This window comes from Typopeltis vanoorti, chromosome 23 (assembly GCF_054136105.1).
Source record: "Typopeltis vanoorti isolate ZY-2024b chromosome 23, IOZ_Tvanoo_1.0, whole genome shotgun sequence".
In the NCBI taxonomy this organism is placed as follows: Eukaryota; Metazoa; Arthropoda; class Arachnida; order Uropygi; family Thelyphonidae; genus Typopeltis; species Typopeltis vanoorti.
In genome coordinates this window covers 41859571-41880492 of record NC_143571.1, presented here as the reverse complement: position 1 = coordinate 41880492, position 20922 = coordinate 41859571, and the positions used below count along the sequence as shown (strand labels likewise).

Genomic DNA, 20922 nt, shown 5'->3' with positions numbered 1-20922 from the left:
TTCATATGATATTTCACATCCAAGATAATGGAAAGTATTTATCTGTTCTGTTATTTTATTATTAACTATTATGCTTCTAACTGTAGTTTGTCCACAAAATGCCATTGTTTTATGTTCTATATCTATGGAAATTTTCATTCCAAACTGTTTCTACTATAATGTTTAAATTATTATTGCTCTTTGTAAATTGTCTTATCTGATATTATTACTTGATCATCTGCAAATAATAGCGTATTTATTTTGTTATTCCGGGAAATTTCCATACCTTGATTGTTTAAGGTGTTCTGTATTAATATTTTCTTAAGACAGGGCATCTCTGTCTTACTCCCTTGGTTTATAGATTGTTTTTCAGACAACTTTTCATTTGTTTTTGTTTCATTATCTTTATATATCGCATGTAGTAAAATATTAGGTATATAATGTTTAAATTATATATTGCTCTTTGTAAATTGTCTTCCTTATCTGATATTATTACCTGATCATCTGCAAATAATACTTGTTTAATTGATGTTCAGATCGTATAGAGTTCACCGAAGTAAAATAATGCAAGAACACTTTTTTTTTTTTTACGTTTTCTTGTTCCATCCTCACAATGCGAAAATAAATTATACAAGTATTTGAAATAAGATTTTTTTTAAAGTTTTTCTTCAAATTCCTGTGTACTAAAGGATCTTCTTAACCACGTCGCCGTCAATATGGATAAAATACACCACTCCTGTACACTTCGTATCCATCATATATTTCAATGTAATATCAATGGTATTAAAATTTTTTAATATGCACTTCGCATCCAGGGTATATATACGTCTTGGGTGGTTTAGGTTGTTTTTGTGTGGAAGGGTCTTGGTAAAGTTGAAACCAAAAATAAAAAATAACGTCTGTACTTCATAATAAATTTCCTCTTCAAAGACTTTGTAGCATTGTTCTCAATTTAATACTGTAATTTAAATAAAGGGTATACTTGCTAGGTTAAGCATATGTGGAAAGGGGGGGGACTTGTTTGGCCATGTGAACTGGAGTGTATGTCTTACACTCAGGTGGCCAAATTGGAAAGCCCGTGATTTATAGAAAATCGATAATCATCTCAGCATTTCACCCACAAATGTTCTTGACCTCAAATTTCAGTATGCACACAGCAGTTTTTATTTTGTCTCGCATGGTACCATGGCAGGCTGCGTCATTGAAATATTGTTTTCGAGAGCAGAGACAAGTTAATTTCTGAACAGAATGGAAAGAAATTTCCCAGTTTACAGTACATAAATGTCTAGGAAATATTTATCTTACATGTTTCCTATCTTCAGGTTTGCAAATTAGTTTCCTGTCTTCCCCAAAGGGGGAGATTTTCCTTTACAGAAATATATAGGATTTCTGTGCTTTGGATTTTCATATTATGGACAGATTTGCAAGTGTATCTAAGAAAACAAACCAGGATTATTTTTAGAGTTGACAAATATGGTGAAAGGAAAAGAAGCAATGCACTTCTTCCTGGCACTAGATTCATTGGACAAATACTATCTTACATAATATCAAGACAAATATGGAGAGAGAACCGAAGTTTTAATTCATAAGACTTGATGAAATAAAAATATTTCGGTTTTTAGTTAGAATTTTAAAAATGCCTCAAAGTTTCAGTCTTTTATGTATTTGTTTAGCCTCTTTCCATCCACTGCTGGCTATAGGCAGCAGATAATTTTCTACTTCTGTTTTTAGCAAATGTCCTCGTTTCATGTCAGATCTTCGTAAATCATCCATCCATCTTGTTCTTTGACGATCTTAACTTCTCTTGGTGCCCATCTTTTCGTCTGGCAGTCGACCACTTTGGAGCCCATCTTCACTTACATGCTTTACAACACTTCACACTATCTTCAATTCTAGTCATCTAATTCTATCATTTATTTGAATTGTACATATTTGGTCTGATGTATTAAAATAAAGAACTTTTATTATTAAAAGACCAGAAGATAAATGATAAAATATACAAAGAGCCAACAAGTTTCACTAGCCACTGTCTAGCATTTTCAAGGCTGAATTGGTGTGAAAACAAATGCATTAAGTTACATTTCAAACATACACTTTAGTAACTGTTAGGCCGTTACATTTGATCCATCTGTTTGAAGGCATGCATGTGTTCGAAAGCTTCAGTCAGATTCCGGTACATGACCACATGTTGTGTAGTTTTTTGCATATTGTAATTCTGTCGAACTGAGAGAGATGAGATTTTTCCATATGTCTTTAAGAATAATACCCTGATTTCTATTTAAATTATTGCCTGTGCGTAGTACCACAGCTGCTTTTAAAGTTCTGTATCTGTAGTCATTCTCGATGTAAGGCATAGAACTGTTTTTCCAATCTATAACGTGATTTGATGTTGAGAAATGATGAGCTAAACTAGATGTGATGATTCTATTATGATTGACATCCCCCATATGTTCCTTCTGTCTTATTTCAAAACTTCTAGAAGTCTGACCAATATAAGAAAGGCCACACATGCATGGAATTTCATATACTCCAGGACATTTGAAGAAAGGTACCCCATCTTTAGGTGATCTTAAGACTTGTCTGATCGTGGTAGTTGATTTAAAAACCACTCTGATGTTATGAGCTTTTAACATTCTCGCCAATTTTGTGGAAACTGAATTAATATATGGAATGACAGCTGTGGACACATAGTGGGGCACCGTAACACGTTGGTGGTGGTTGTCTTTAAATAGCCATTTGTTTAAAATGTTAGAAGGGTATCCATTAAGAGATAGTGTTAGCTATTAGTGACAGTTCTCTCTGCACATATATTTCTTTTGAAATAGACCTTAAGGTTCTATGACAGAACATGTGAATGATGCTGTGTTTTTGTGATCTATGATGGTTGGACGAATAATGTAGATATCTACCAGTATCTGTGGGTTTCTTGTAAATGGACAGTTGGAAATTGTTATCTTCTCTCCTCACTAGGATGTCAAGAAAAGGAAGTTCTTTGTTTTTCTCTAGTTCTATAGTGAATTTGATCTTATTTGAATTTGTGTAGTGAGTTGATTTTATTCTGAAACACGGTTTTCCATGGTATCTTTCCAGATGAACACGTCATCGATATATCTCCACCAAATTGACGGTTTGGTACAATGGTGGAAAGAATATCCTTTTCAAGTTTTTCCATGAAAAGGTCTGCACATGGTGACAGAGGACTACCCATGGCTAGACCTAATTGTTTGTATACAGTGTTGTTAAATTTGATTTCAGGCAATGATGAAACAGCTGTGTGATGTCTTGAGGGAAAAGATCTTTCAGAATGTTAACCACCTCTACGATCGGTACATTAGTGAATAAGGACACTACATCAAGACTAGCCATAATGTCCGTTTCTGATATTTTAATACTCTTGATTTTTTCTACAAATTGTTGAGTTTTTAATGTAGGTCTCTGTGTGTCTAATTGTTCCTTTCATTAATTGTGCCAGATGCTTTGCTAGTAGGTATGTAGGTGAGGATCTTCCATCAACTATTGGACGAAGAGGTACGTTTTCTTTATGAATCTTGGGAGCCCCATAAAGGCGTGGAATAATAGGATGTAATGATTTAAGTTGTTTTTTTTTAAGTTCATCCGACCAACCGGTCATATTTCGGATACGAGCGTTAGTCTCCAGATGATTACTCATGATGGGATTTTTATCTAAGACTTGGTAAGTGGAAATGTCTGCTAGTAACAAGTTAATCTTATCAAAGTAATCTTTCGAGTTTAGAATGACCATTGAATTTCCTTTAACGGCTTTTATTATAATGTCTTTGTTGTTATGTAAGTTGCGGAGAGCTTTCTTATCATAAGGAGTGATATTAGGTATTGGTGGTTTTGCTGACGCAAGAATAATCGTACTCTTGAACCTGATAGCATTTGCTGTAGCCTCTGGAAGAGGAAAAAGACTTTTCTCTCCCACATATGAAATCCATTTTAGGGATAAAATTAGGGGAGATGGCAAAATTAAAACCCTTTTTTAGGATTTCTGATTCATGATTAGAAAGCTTTTAATCTGAAAAGTTAAAAATCACTTTGTTGTTAGGCAGACTGTGATGCGACTGTAATTTTTTCTTATACAGAAATTCGAATTTTTTAATTTGTCTAATTTTACTCGTGAAAGTTTTTTCGTAGCTACGATGTAATACTTGGTCTATATCATTCCAACTCGTGTAGTCCAAACTGTTCGATATGTCATCAAATTGATCTCTACACTTCGCGTCAATAATGTTAAGCTCATACCTGGTATGTTGTATCTTTTCTCTTAATAGCGCTAACGAAGTCTTTGGTATATTCTTTTTGCTGTTGTAGATTGGATATGCCCTTTTACTACTCAGAACTTCTGGATGATAGCGAAATCTCTACATCTCTTCAGAAAAGTAAGGTGGTTTAGTAACTTGGCTTTTTTTTTCATTTGTGAACTTAAATTGTGCATATTTTGTCTGATGTATTAAAATAAAGAACTTTTATTATTAAAAGACCAGAAGATAAAATATACAAAGAGCCAACAAGTTTCACTAGCTACTGTCTAGCATTTTCAAGGCTGAACTGATGTGAAAACAAATGCATTAAGTTACATTTGAATCATTCTGTTTGAAGGCGTGCATGTGTTCGAAAGCTTCAGTCAGATTCCAGTTCATGAAAGTATATGAAATTCCATGCACGTGTGGCCTTTCTTACATTGGTCAGACTTCTAGAAGTTTTGAAATAAGACAGAAGGAACATGTGGGGATGTAAATCATAATAGAATCATCACATCTGGTTTAGCTCATCATTTCTCAACATCAAATCACGTTAGATTGGAAAAACAGTTCTATGCCTTACAGCGAGAGTGACTACAGATACAGAACTTTAAAAGAAGCAGCTGTGGTACTACACACAGGCAATAATTTAAATAGAAATCAGGGTATTATTCTTAAAGACATGGAAAAATCTCATCTCTCTCAGTTCGACAGAATTACAATATGCAAAAAACTACACAACATGTGGTCATGTACCGGAATCTGACTGAAGCTTTCGAATACATGCACGCCTTCAAACAGAATGATCAAATGTAACGGCCTAACAGTTATTAAAGTGTATGTTTGAAATGTAACGTAATGCATTTGTTTTCACACCAGTTCAGCCTTGAAAATGCTAGACAGTGGCTAGTGAAACTTGTTGGCTCTTTGTATATTTTATCATTTATCTTCTGATTTTTTAATAATAAAAGTTCTTTATTCTATCATTTATTGTTACGTGGATCATTCTTCTCTTTGGGCGACATGCAACCTCTCTTCCTGCCTTTTGTTGTCACTCATCTCACTTCCATGGGTAAATACTGCACATAGTAAGACGCGTGGACTCGCACGAAACGATGAAAAAAAAAGTCTGTTAGCCACTAGTATATGTACTGTAGAAAGTTTTTTTCACTTGGTTACAAATTAATTTAAACTTTTCGCGACCAAACTGATGTGTACGGCTATGCTTCTGGGTCTGGCTCCCACTGATAAGGTCAAAACTGATCTGGGTGGTGGTCCTTTCCATAGCATTATTTAACTTCAAGAGGATGTGTCCTTTGCAATATGAAACACTAAGGCAGTTGATGTGAAGTCATTTGCCTCTATTTCCAAGTAGCTTCATAAGGTACTTCATAGAAACTGTTTTTCTGGAAATTGCTTCGTACAACTGTTATGTACTTAGTACTCCTTCCCTCTAATTTTTTCCCTCTGAGTTTTACTTCAGAGCATACGAATATTAGTTGTTTGAATTTTTAACGGACGTTGCCCTAATTAGTAGTTCAAGGTGCTGAAACAAATAGTGCCATCAAGTGATAGCTTCGTTGTAGCACAAAACACTTCATGAGAGATGGTGTCGAGTTTTTTGTTACTGATTTACTTGGATGTCAGTATTTTCATGAAAACACCAACTCTTGAAGTTTTTCAAAATCCTTTTAACTATTTCAAAATTGCACGTGTGACTCACTGCTTCAAGACCTTTTTTTCAATATTTAAATCCTAACTTTTTGGAGATGTGTGGGCAGTTCAATCTACACAGTAGCCACTCAGAATAGCTGGCACAAGACTATCACTATTTATAAGCGGCATTGGATGAAGATAACTGACAAGTGTCGCCATTGCGTGGTCCCTAACACGATATGTTATCGTCTGAAATAGTGTGGGTTCAATGATCAATTCTCATGAGTTTCCCGGGCAAAAAAACAACGCCAAATTTCGTGAGGGAAAAAAAAAAACGTTTACTCGTGTCTGAGATCGACTAAGTGGGGAACCGTCCAAAGAAAGGCTTAGAAGAGGTTTGGCAACTAGAATTGAATTTTTTCTAAAAATACACTGCCTTTTGTTTCACAAATGGAGTTGATGAGCTCATTTAACACTAACTTTCAGAAACCAGTACAGCAAAGCCCCATCCCTCCCCAGTTATGATAACTGGTACCAAGGCTATCATAGATTTTAACTGGCATCTCAGAAAGAGAGTATGACAGATAACTGATGCCTTCTCATTTTCCGTAGCTCTAACACCATAACATATTTGAAATAGTGCCAGTTGATTAGTCTAGTTTTCTTTAGTAACTGGAATAAACGTTCGAATTTCCAGGAGAGAGAAAAAAAACTTCCCTATTCCAGAAATCAAGTAGCTTGGGAACCACCGAAGAAACGCTTAGAATAACATCCTCTACTCTGTGACTACAATCTAAATTAGAACAATCTTTCTTTAAGCGAACTGGCACTGGATGAGAACGCTATTTCCGCAGCTCTTGTAATGTTTCTTAAACGCCGTTTGTGTATCATATATCTGATGTCGCTATCAGAAATTAAAGAGGATCAATGTTTCGGGTGTACTTTTACTTGTTTTATGCATAACTTGAATCACACGAAATATTACGATGAGGAGGATGCTTATACGAAATACAAATATTTCGATGGTCTAAATGTTTTAAAGAGGCTTTAGGATGTAGCAGATCAATGTAAAAATGTTCGTCGCTCAAAAGCAGGTCACAATGCTCAACCACCCTACTTACGTTTTTTTTTTTTTTTTTTTTTTTTTTTTTTTTTTTTTTTTTTTACTTAGCTCCAATAGATTTTTCTCTCCCTGATTGCTAAATTGATCATTTCAATAACTGAAAGGAGGCGGATTTGTGTAGATAATTCGATAATGAAGTCCAGAAAACTGCAAAATATTAAGCAGCATGTGGATTGATAACACTTTATGTGAGGGTTTACACTAGTAAAGTATCAAAGATCAAAGAAGCATCGATTCGATAACAATAAGATAGTCTCATTACACAAAGTTAGTGCCAGGGAAAGGGGATAGCAAATTACAATCCACTGAATACTGTTATGTATTCAGTGGATTGTAAAGTATGGCAAATCAAGATATGAATCTTTATAGCCATGTTTCAAAAGCAGTATGAAATATTAATAGGAGAGAGGAGAATGTTGTGTTAGTAATCTTACTTTCATAATACGGTAATATCACCAATAATCATTTCGCTGATTTACTGAGTTCACAAGAAATGACATTAACAGTAATAAGCTGTTACGATTAAAGGGGATGAATGTGATATATGAAATAGTAACAGAGGATCGAAGAAAACGAAAAGTGATAAGCAGAGTATCACATTTTGAGCCATAGCGTGTATGTTGAATGTTTCTCATAATCATTGTAGTATGATTCACTGTTTTGTTGATAGGGAGAGTTGTCTAACTATTTAAGAATCTAATACTGCTAACAATGATATTACATTCCATTTTTTTTTTCACTGTAATGGAAATAAAAGGGTTCGTGTGTATGCGAGCGAATACCATGCTTCCATAAATGTTTTCTACTTTCCACTTAAACAGTGGGAAGAGGAATGGTGGAAAATTGTAATGAATAGCAGTGAATATTCGGGTAGGCACAGGAAACGTATTGTTTACAGAGTTTATGAGGAAAATATTCTTGTCAAGCATGCACTTAACCCTTTCATGTTTTTCTGTACTACCGGACAAGAGTATCGTGGTAATTTAAATCTTCTACTCTGGATATAGGGCTGCAAATTGCAGCCCTATATCCGGAGTGGAAGATTTAAATTACCACGTTGATATCCGCGTTACGATGGTATCGCTGGAACGAAATTCTGTTGTTTGATGAGTGAAAAACTAATTTCTGTGTACGTACAAACAAAAAAAAAATCCACATAGTCTGCACCCCAGTTCATCGAAGAGCACGTTTTCAGTGGCATTGTATCCATAAAAATTGGACAAGACAGCAATGGGCTCTTTCGTTTTTAGTCTTTCCTCCGATTCCACACCTGCTTGTTACGTGAGAATGTTATTTTAAAGGAATAGACACGGCAGTCATGCTTAATGACGCACCAAGCTGAAAGTGGCAAAAATCCCTTCCAGAAAACGCCTCATCCTTGCTCCAACGGACACTTGGCCAATTCGTCTCAAGAACTTCTGAATCACTTCGTGCTAAGCATGACATTGTAAGCTGCATCGCAGTTCAGTTGAAACGTCTCTCTGCAGTTTTCTGTAAACACATTATATTGATTATTTTTCGTCCTTAGGAAATGTAACTTTTGCCGAAAAAAGCACTGCAACTTAATTTGACATTTTTTGTGCAATGTAATTTATTAGTGGGTAATGCAATAGAGGTCCTTGTTATTAGACATGGTGGTATAAAGTACACAAAACAAATGCCAGACATCTTCCATAACAAGCGCGATTCTCTCCCAGGGCCTGGGAAAGAATCGCGCTTGTTATGGAAGATACTAACATACTACCTTATTAGTATGCTGGCAAATTTTTATCCAGATTTGGCTGTAGTCATAAAAATTATATATATATATATATATATATATGGTAAAAATGTATTCATCCCTAACTTTTTGGCCAGTATTTAATACGAGTCGATAAGGATCCCCCTAATATATATATACACACACACACACACACGAGTGTTTTTACTTAGTGTGGAAACTCTGCTCTAGAGACCAAACACTGAATTTTTCAAGCCACTTCAGGACTTCAATAAGCAGGGCAGTGGTTGCACACCAGGCAATGAAATTCCTGAACAGGCATATGGAGAAAATAAATTACTAGGTGGTTGCTGCAGACAAAAGGTCGTTAGGTAGCGAATAAATTTCTAGGACTGAAAACGTGATAACTATTTGTCAGGGAATTTTTTCACGAAATAAGTGGTCACAAAGTAACTCTTGAGCCACCAATTTCGTTTTAGTTTACACAATAATTCCAAGTCAAATGGCAGTTGGACACTTAAATATACAGGTCAAAACTTTTTTGTATTTGATTTTACTGTAGCACAACCACAAAAATGGCTAATCTGTAGATAATCTTATCTTCCATTAATTCTTCCTTCGATTCTGGCTAAAGACTAGACCAGAACTGCTAGTTTTTATCCAGCAAGTAATCAAGTTAGCCAATCCATGAGCTTCTCTTGAATTTCAATTAAACTTTTAAAATTCCTCTTTGAAAATATGCTAGTAATCACTTAGGGAGGAATAATAAATGAACTATACTTTTTACTTCCAAAGGAAAAAAAAACAAAAGTAGAATCTTTTGTTCTGCATGGGTTTTGTTTCACTGATCCACAATCTCTCCTTGCCTGCATTTTTGGTTTCGGACAAATGCCATGGAAGAGGTCAAAACTAGTGTACCACCACAAACCTGTAACATGTTAGCAGAGATGAGCATAACCAATGTGTTCAGCAATTACTTTTCTCTTTCGTAATACATGATTGGAATATATCTGTTCTCATACTTCAAATATAACATTTGGATATTGCATGGCCCTTAATCATCCAACCAATAGTTATTTGTATCTTTCAATATATATATATATATATATATTTTTTTTTTTTTTTTGTTGCTTATTCTTTGCTTTCACTGTTTAAGAAAAAATGTTGGCCACTTTGATTTTAAAATATTTGACCCTTGAAGTACGCGGGTTTGAGCAGCGCGGATCCACTTATACGCGGTTTTTTTTTTTGTATATAGGAAGAAATTTGGAGATCTGCAACGCTTTGAAAAAATTCGCAAACGAACGACGTAGCTTAGAAAAAAATTATGAATGCATAAAGTATATGTAGATACTAGTCTATTTTATTATTTATTATCATAAAGTGTACACAATCTATTATAAAAAGTTAAATTTTATCAAAACTTAGGCACACACTTATAGACCATACATTTGCAACCGACAGAAATGTAAACAAACGGAAAGATGAGTGTTAAATCACAACTGCATAAAAGTAACTATTATTTAGTTTAATTTAATTAGAATGAAATAAAAATTTTATAACGATTCATTTGTATAGGCTAGGCTACAGCGCAACAATCTTATCGATTGCACTAGGCTACGATAAAGCAGTCATTGCTGCTGCTTCGTTGTCAAGGCACGAATCGTTATACCTGTAAATAAATAGGAATCTCTTTTTCATTTTTAATATCTAGTGTTTTGTATCAGATCAGATAAGACCAATTAATGTAGATACTGACAGACATAAGATTCATCTTGTAAAAAAGAGGACAAACTTACGGTTTCGATAAATACAGTAACCGTAAATGTATTTTCACTTCCTTATGATTTTCTTTCACATTCTTTTCTCTAGCATACTTTATTGTAAGAATATAGTATATATATACATATACGAGGGTCTGAAAAGTTCTCGGGCTAATAATAAAAAAAACGAACCTTTAAAATAATTTTTATTTTTCAATATATAATCTCCCTTACGACTAATACATCGATTCCAGTGCCATTATCCCGTCCCTGTAGTGGTTCTCAGTAAGATCTGCAAAATATCCCTTCACAGCCTCTTGATTCGGGAAGAGTCTTAAATTTAAGTCTTGATGAATGATTTTATTTTTTTTTTTTTTTTGTCTGGTTAAAATATCGGAATATTCCCCCGTTAGTTTTACCCTTTTCAAGATAATAAACAAAATGCCTTTAGCATCCCAAAACACCGATGCCATGACCTTTCCTGCTGATGGAACCGGCCTGTGCACTGTTTGGATTGTGGTATAATGGTGATTCCAAGTCTCATCCATCGTAATATAAATCAACGCACAAAATCGGTTTAATTTTGTTAAAACGCTCCAAGCACTATTCAGATTTTCATGCGAGTGTGTTTTTAATATGCTGTGAGCAACATGGCACCCACTTCTACAAAACTTTTTCATTTGCAATTCTTCATGCAAAATACATCCTTTCTTTTGTAATGCCTGTAGTCTCAGCAATTTCACACTTTGACTCGCCAGTCGTCCAGTACCATATCGTGCACTTAATGATTTCTGACGTTGTTACACTTTTTGGACATCCTTCACGTAAATCATACAGCCATGTTTAAACTGGGCAGGCCATTCCTTAATTGTCGAAAACAAAGAATGCCCATAAAGGTTTGTGAACTTCGAATGAATTTCTTTTGTTGGCGTTAAACCTTCTTTAACAAATTATTTTATACATTTCAAGGGACACAGACAACACTTTTACTCCAGATAGCTGTATAAAACAAACTACTTGACAGAATTTTTTAACTTGCAATTTCACATGGATGCTTATGACAGATATACCGACTTATATATATGAAAAATCATGCCGATAGTGGTGCCATCTATGATCAAGGCCGAAAACTTTTCAGACTACCGTCGTACATATTATCTAAAGTATGTTATCAGTAAGGATTTCTGTTAACAGTAGGCCATTAATAGTTGTTTTTGGGGAGTCAAAAGTTAAACGCAGAAGGTCGACGCCCCTAACCCTGGGTTGTTCAAGGGTTCAACTAATTACATACACTTAAAATAAATTTAAAAAAAAATCAATTGCAATGTCTGCACTCTGAATGAGAAATCTGCGGTCCTTATTGACTGTTTTTCTTGTCATTTTACTTCTGACAGGTATAAACTGTCAGAAGTAAAATATCTGCATTGAGTAGTAGGAAGCCACCAGTCCCATTTTGAAGTCTGTTGTGATGTGCCTTCCTAAACACTTTGTAGTGTTAGATGGCTGCAGTTTGAATTCCAGCCAAAATTAGTCTTACACTTTATGACTAGTGTATGACGCCCATGTGTTTGCAATCTGTCATCTTAATTATTTCTTTAAAAAAGGTACAATCATGCAAAATTTCAATGGTATTAGCATACTGAATGCTTCACCTTTTGGGATTGGGAACAAAAAAGCAATTTCTGCAATCCACTAAAATTAACTGCTATTTGTTGCAAAGAAATATACTTTACTCCTGAATAAACCTTTTCTATTTGTTAAAACCACAAGCAGGAAGAGAAAAAAAAACTCAATTACATGAGGTACTGAAAAGACTATGTACAAGCAGACACACTGCCACAAGAAAATCTATGGACTGAAAAACAAGCCAAAGAATACCAAGGTGCCTGCTTGCATACCTATGCTTTTTTTTTGAAAATTGTCACATATGCAGAGATGTTTTCTTCAATGTCCTGATGCATTATCACGTGAGATGCAAATATATATATATTATATTCTTCATCTGAAATTTACATAAAGTAAGAAATGGCAAGACTTCTCACTGTTTAAAACAGAAAAATGTGAAAGACATTATTTACAAAATATAGTATCAAAATATATAATCTATAGTACAGGATATACTATATTATACATTAAAAATGAAGATGAGGTGGACACACTGCAAGACAACACAAGATGGCCTAAATCATTAAGACTAGGGGATGGCAAATAGCAAGACAAAATTTTCTAGAATGCTAGAATAGAATGAATGAGAAACACTGAAAACAGAATGAAAAAAACTGGAGGAGTTCATCCAGCAGGGCTGCTCCAGTAAAAATATATAGGTATAAACAAAAAAAATATTGAAGAAATTAATGTCTTGCCTTTGGATGCAATGACTGCTTCCATGTATTATATATGTTACATTCCTTTAAAGCATTAGAATGTTCTACTAATAAGATTGGCCATGTTCATGCCATAATTTTGCATTCTAGTTCATCCCATACATTTTTTTTGGTTATATGGTGATTACTGCAATGCTATTTTTGCTTCCTTAAAAATCAGAATTTCAGCAATCACCACACTGCTATTTCCTTTCCTTAACAAAAATCATTGGAAAGTTTCTGTGGGAAGCTTCTGGTATTGAGACCAGATTTTCATAATTCAGACTTACATTAGGGATACTAGCAAAACACCAAAACCTCCACATCATCCAATGAAAAAGTCAGGCATTTATGAGATTCATTGCTCTTATGGTATTTGATGTTGTAGGCCAGACAGGAAGGTTGGGGAAGATCTACATTTTCTGAACATGTAAAAAAGCCAGTATAAATAAGGCTTGGCACCCCACACAACTACCACATACAAAAATACCATATTGATCTAAATCAAGGCTTAAATCTTACAAGTTTGGCCTGTTTTCATTAAAAATCTAACTGTCATGGACCTAGGATAAATATGACATGCACAATGCCACAGCAACAACTAGCAGTGTTCCTACACCACTGCATATAGAAATGAATTTAATGTTTTTATTCTGGTTATTTATTCGTACAGTATGTACCAAATGTGAAGTTTCTGATAACATCTAAAATGTGTAATTAACTGTTTCTACTTTTTATTTATTGTGTATAAATTATTGCTAATAGCCCTGACGATATGTCTGACAAAACTTGTAGGGTTATAATTGCTTATTTTTATTACTCATTATTTACCTTAAAATATGGTCTCAATACCAGAAGCTTCCCACAAAATTATCACATTGCTTCTTTTTTGCCACATGCAGAAAGATGCAAGTCAGTACAAAAAAACTCAATGCAGGGTATCCAGTGTGAAAGCCCAATGCACCCGTGCACGCACACCTACATACATACACAACACAATTATTTAAAGCACTGCATAATTTGTGAAGAAACTATTCTGCCTGGTGCCAACACTGTTCTAAACTTTTAGTTGTGGAAAAGTGGCTCACCCATGTAGACAAGAACCTTTATGAGATGGAGGGGGTAGTTTCTTTATAAAGGAAAGAATTCAGAAGACATACAGGAAGGGAGTATAACTGGAGTGGATTACAGCAGAGAAAAGTTTAAATTAAACAGGAATTTTTATCACACTGTCAGAAATGAAAAGGCAGAATTTCTTTGGTGCTAGTATAAAACCTGGGCATTTGGGTACACTTGTTTATGAAAGAAGAGTAGCTTGCAATGGTGGATTATTATTGTCAATTTGTTTTTGAAAAGCAATGATTTTAAGTGATCTAGATGGGTAATATGATATGGAACTGTAGTATACTTCAATATTTTTTTTAAATTGAAAAAGGTGTGTGGAGCAGGACAGATAATGTCAGATTAAGACCCAGGGTTGAGTTCCTAGCTTCCATTTGGAGGTCAAAATTTAAGAGTACATGGTCAGGCCATTGTGATACTATTAGTTTTGCTATCTCAAAATGCCTCACTGCATGGGGCAGCCTAATCTGAACAAAACCATGTATTTCCACTATCAAAGTACAGTTAGTACCTATCTGTACTTTGAAATTTTTCAAAGTACAGTTAGGTATTTAAAAAACCTCATGCCAGTGTTTCACTAGCTCATACAAGCATTCAATGCAACTTTTCATTCATGATAGGATGCATGTCTAGGTTGCAATTTTCTGTAATTAGTGCTTTGGGATAAAAAGAAAGATAATGAAGTTATTTTTCTTTTTTTTAAATTTTCAGGTTCTATAGGACATGGGATGCTCTCAAGAACATTCACTGTAGTTTGAAGTATGATCTGTACAATAACTGATAGAAGAAAGTACAAATATTATGTACATCACTGACAAAAGGATACTAATAAAGAAGAGAGGATCTGTCCTAGCAGTAACCCAGGTGGATAAAAGCATTGGTGTGTAGACTGTTTAATCACGATGATTTAGAGAATAAATCAGACACCTGAGGTAGATTAAACCATTATAAAATTCCATCCCCTTACCATATTTGTCTTCTGCCAATGCACTACCCAACAGTTTTCATAGATAGGCAAGAGTACAATGATCACAAAGACTAATAACAAGACTACAACAAAGAATTCAAATTGAATCCAACATCAGACAAAGAATGACTTTCCTTCATATTTCAGTTTATCTTACAAGTGTTTTTCAAATTTCTAGATAATGCTAGCTTAGTCTAATGAAATAAGGGCATGTAAATATTTAGTTTAATAATTATTTCAGTCCTTGTTGCAAGCATTATTTTCTTCCACCAAACTTGAAACACAAGCATGCATGCTGTTGAATGCCATTTCCCAAAGTAACCAAATACTGACAACTTCCAATACAGTAAAATCAAATTGTAAAAATACTCATTAAAACCAACAGGAATTTATTTTTGTGGCATTTATTTTTTATTTTTTTTATTTTTTTCAAATTCTGCTTCTTCAATGTTGCTTCTTCCTGAATGAGCAACCTGAAACATACAAATTATTCAATTAAATTTACAAGATAGTTGTAACAATTTGAACTGAATTTAAAAAATAAACTATTACTGAACGGAAGAAAGTTATTTTAAAAGCAACTAGATACACAAAATGACCAAACATTACACAGCCAGTTCACAGGTATCTAATTTTTCATGATATACATTTTTTTCATAGCCATTTCATAAAAGGAAATTAGTGTTTTGACTAATGGCTGTCATGCTGTACCATCATTCTATATTTCATATTGAAAAGAAGAACACATAAGAAAGTTTTAAAATGAATAAAAGTTGATCAGCTCTCAGATGCAAACTGTAGACTAAAATACACAAACATGATTGAAGAAAACTGATTGATTCAGCCAGAGAGGCATGTGGCGAGGTTGTCTGTAAGGACAGAAAAATCAGAACTCCATGGTGGACACAGGAAGTTAAAGAGCTGGTGAAAGAAAGAAGAATGCATCAAAAGTTCCTGACAAATAGGTCAGCTTGTGCTCTTAGAGAAAACAGAGACAAAGGAAGATAGCTAAACACTACATAAAACTAGATAAACAAAAGTCATGGGAAGACTTTGGTAAGAAAATAAATATCAAGAAGGCGGAAAGATATTCTGGAGGTTGTTGAAGACACTCAGAAATGGAGGAAAGAGTGCTTGTAAAAGGAATTAGACATGAAAACAGGAGAAATCCTTCAAAAAATTGTTGTGTTGTGGCAGTTATTCGAAAACGCTACAATGGGCAGATGGCATCAATGGCAATATCTTATTAAGAATGAGAATATCAGGAAAGAACTTGAGATTTCTAGCATCCAGAAATGTGTTAGAACTAATCTCAGGTGGTATGGTCACTTAAACAGAATGGGAGAGGAAAGATTAGCAAAACAAGTATTCTCTACAAGGGTGCAGGAAAAAGACCCAGAAGAAGACCAAGATATATGGATTGATACAGTAAAAAGTGCCTTAGAAGATAGAAATATAAGATCTCATAATTTCGAGTTGGAACGTCAGTCTTGACACATAACAGATTAGCTAACACATTCCTGGATGCTAAAAATGTTAAGTTCTTTCCTAATATCCTAATTTTTAATACGATATTGCGACTAATGCCATCTGTTCATTGCAGCATTTCGAATAACTGCCACAACACAACAAAATGTTTTGAAGGAATTTCTCCATACTTCAAGGATATCTTTTTCTCCTGTTTTCATGTCACCTTTATCATCTCTAATTCCTTTTACAGCACTATTTCCGAGCTTCTTCAACAACCCCCAGAATATCTTGCCACCATTCATGATATTTATAATCTATGTTCTTATGTTTATCTAGTTTTACACAGTGGAGCACAAGCAGAATTATGTGCCAGCAACTTTTGATATACTTTCTTCTTTACCTTCACTGCCTCTAAGCTTCCTGTGTTCACCATGGAGTTCTGATTTTTCTATCCTTGCAGACAACCTCACAACATGCCTCTCTGGCTGAATCAATCAATGTTCTCTTCAGGATTTGTTACTGAATCTCCAAGATTTGGTTCCTGTTCTCAATCTGTTTCATTTTTTCTTGAATAATGTTTGTGTAGTTTGGTCTACAGTTCACATCGAGAGCTGCTTAACTTTTATTCGCTTTAAAACTTTCTTAATGTTCTTTTCAAAATAAAATTCAATTTTATCCTGCTCAAGACTAAATCGTTATCACTTCCAATTTCAAATCCTATGTACACTGTATGTCCTGCACCAGGGAGAAAACATCACTATTGACAATAACATAGTCAATGATTATCATCAAATTCTTGCCATGTACCCTCAGGGGGCGTACAGAATATGATAGTACTACATGAAAAATTTACATAATTACTAACTTCCTATCTACAATTTTCCTCCAAATCAGTCTATTACTTGTCAAGACTCCAATATTATCATTATCAGATCTTATATTTCTATCATCTAAGGCCCTTTGTACAGTATCAATCCACCTATATCTTGGTCTTCCTCTGGGTCATTTTTCTGCCAACCTGGCAGAGAACACTTGTTTTGCTAATATTTCTTCACCCATTCTGTTTAAGCGATCATATCACCTAATTAGCTCTGCTTACTCATTCCTGGATGCTGACAATGTCAAGTTCTTTCCTAATATCCTCGTTTTTAATATGATATAGCCATTGATGCCATTTGTTCACACCTATAATCTTTCTCAGAACTCTCATATCTGCGGTCTCTAGTCTTTGGTCAAGTGTTTTACTTCTGACCCAGCTCTCAGATTCATAAGTTAAAACTGGTTTGAACACTGTCTTGTATACAGCTAATTTAGTGTCCCGACTAATTTCTCTCTTATTCCATATGAATTTATTCAATTGACTTCCCACCATACCAGCTTTGCTGATTCTGTTGTCTATTTCTATATTTAATTTACCATCTTATGTAAAAATCGTGCCTAAGTACCTGAAATGTTTTACTTGTTCCACAGGTTCTCCATTCACAACACAGTTGACATTTTCAATGATTCTGCCTATTTTCATTGTCTTTGTCTTTTTATTGCTGACCTTCATACCACATCTATTACAACAGCTATTCAATTTAGTCAGAGAATCTTGCAGACTGGTAGCGGATTTATTTAGAAGTATATCATCATCCTCATAAAGCAAAGAGCTGACATTAACATCTCCAATTTTGATATCATGTTTAATACCACTTTCCTTCATAATGTGATCCATATAGATAATGAATAACAGAAAGTATAATGTACAATCTTGTCTCACACCAGATTTAACATTAAACCATCTTCCTGTACTTCCTTCAATTCTAACTGCTGACTTACAACTCAAATAAAGACTAAGTATTGCTTGATATAATGCCCCATTGACACCATATAACTGTAGCGTATTGAATAGCTTCTCTCTTGGCACCTTTTCATATGCCTTTTCCAAATCGAAAAAACTTAAATACAGATCTTCGTTATATTCCCATGCTTTCTTGACTATTTGTCATAAAGTGAAGATCTGATCCTGACAGCCTCTATTTGACCTGAATCCAGCTTGTTCTTCACCAAGCTTTTCTTCCATAATTCTTCTCAACCGTTTCTCGAATATACTTGCATAGATCTTGCCAGGAACACTCAGTAATGAAATGCCTCTGTAATTTTCACATTGTTTTATTTCCATTTTTATATATGGGTACTATGAGAGCTCTACTCCAGTCATCAGGAATTCGTCCCTCTGTCCAGGCCTTCTGAACTATGCAGTGCAGCCATTGTAAGACTTTTATACCACCACACTTCAGCATTTCTGGTCGAATATCATCTATTCTTGCTGCCTTTCCACATTTCAAGCCTTTGACGGTTTTTTCCACTTCAAGTATGGATATGTATCCCTGACTGTATGCTGTTGAGTGTTTTTTTACACTGTGATATAATTTTTTGTTTCATTTACCAATTTTTCCAAGTAATTACTCTATACTTCAATGATATCTTTTTCCCGTTTTCATTTCACCTTTATCATCTCTAACTCCTTTTACAGCACTCTTTCTTCCATTCCTAAGCTTCTTCAACAACCTCCAGAATACCTCACCACTTCCTGATATTTATTTTCTATGTTCTTGCCAAAGTTCTCCCATGATTTTTTTTAAAGCTAGTTTTACATAGTGTTTTGCATTCTTGCATTTGTCTCTGTATTCTCTAAGAGCACAAGCTGGCTTATTTGACAGGAACTTTTGATATGCTTTCTTCTTTTCCTTCACCGCCTCTTTAACTTCCTGTGTCCACCAAGGAGTTCTGATTTTTTTTTTTTTTTTTTTTTTTAAAATCCTTGCAGACAACCTCACCACATGCCTCTCTGGCAGAAACAATCAATGTTTTCTTCTGAGTTTGCCACTGATTGATTCCTGTTCTCAAACTCTTTCATTTTTCCTTCAGTAATCTTTGTGTATTTTAGTCTACAGTTCACATCTGAGAGCTGCTCAACTTTTATTTGCTTTAAAACTTTCTTACAAGTTATTATTTTCAATATGAAATTCAATTTTATCCTGCTCAAGACTAAACAGAGATCACTTCCAATTTCAAATCCTCTGTACACTCTGGTGTCCTGCACCAGGGAGGAAACATCACTATCAACAATAACATAGTCAATGAGACTTTTCTTATTCCTAGCCTCTTCTCTCCATGTGAATTTGTCCACATTTTTATGTTGGAACATGGTGTTAGTAATAACCAGTCCATGTCCTGAGCAGAAATCCAACAGATATTTGCCATTATTATTAGCTTTGCTCTTTTCTCCAAATTTTCCCAAAATATTTTTGTATGTCTCACAATCATTTCCTACTCTGCTATTTAGATCCCCAACAAGGACCAACTTTTCCTTTTTCATTGTGTCAGTTGCTTTTTCTAAAGCCTCAAAAAATTCCTCCACTTCTACTTTAGTAGAACCTTCTGTGGGCCCATAGGCACAACAAAGTCTCATTGTCCAGTTCCCCATTCTCATATTTGCCCACATTACTCTACTTGAGACTGACTGCCATTCAAGAAGATTAGCCTCGTATTTAGTGTTGAATACTATGGCCACTCCTTCTTTTCCTTGATTGTCATTGCCTGAATATAACATTTTGTATTTATTGCTCAGAAAGATCTCACCAGTTTTGGTCTTTTTTGTTTCAGTCACCCCTATTATGTCGATCTGGTACTTATCTAATTCCTCAGCTAGCTCCATTTCTTTGCCATTCAGGCTTCTTATGTTGATAGTACCGATCTTTAACTCTGGTGTTGTTGAGTTGGGGTGTGCTTTTTAGATTTGTTCCAGTAGCTGACTTTTCACTGTTCGCCCTGGTTCCCTGGCAAAAACAATGGGGACCTTGTTTAACCGGGCGATGCCCGGTTTGGCATGAAATTCTGTGAATTGTAACAATTTTGTATCGTGGTTTAAGCCAATAAAGAATACAATTTAGTTAGCTAAATCCTAAATTGCCAGCTCATCCTCACCCATTCAGTATCCAGGTAGATACCCAGCAGGGTGCACCACGAGAAGGTGAGGATTTTACATTATTTCAGAAGTCCTGGTCGGTTCTCCTCATTCCTTTAGATGCTATGTGGAGGTCTCCTCTCAGTTATACAGCTTTGACCCTTAAGCATCCCTATGTATAAGATAGGGTGCTTAAGATATATTATAATTAATTATAGTTATACATGATAGCACATGAAAAGTTTACATCATTACTAATTCCTTATTAATAATTTTCTTCCAAATTAATCTTCTCAGGACTCCAATACTGTCAAATCTTTAAGGTTGTTCCAGGAAAGAAAGAAATAAAGCATAATAAATACACAAATCATACTGTTTTCTGAATTCAACCACTTATTCGTTTACCAGTCTATTATGTTCATCTAAAAGCAATGAAAGAAGCACTGTCAATATTGATAGGGAAGTCAAGGACCCATAAATTTCCAGTTATGGGATAACAGCAGAAACATAAACCACAGTTAACGTAAGTCAAGAATCTGCTT

General features: G+C 34.7%; 1 protein-coding gene across 1 annotated transcript in view; it reads right to left on the bottom strand.

Moving 5' to 3' along the window:
• Nucleotides 1-15346: 15346 nt before the first annotated feature.
• RpS27 (ribosomal protein S27) overlaps nt 15347-20922 on the bottom strand; it is a 44396-nt gene continuing 38820 nt past the window's right edge. Inside the window, exon 4 of the mRNA XM_090412635.1 lies at nt 15347-15431. Within this exon, the coding sequence (XP_090268761.1) occupies nt 15403-15431 (29 nt within the window). The 3' untranslated portion in view covers nt 15347-15402. The remainder of the gene's footprint in view (nt 15432-20922) is intronic.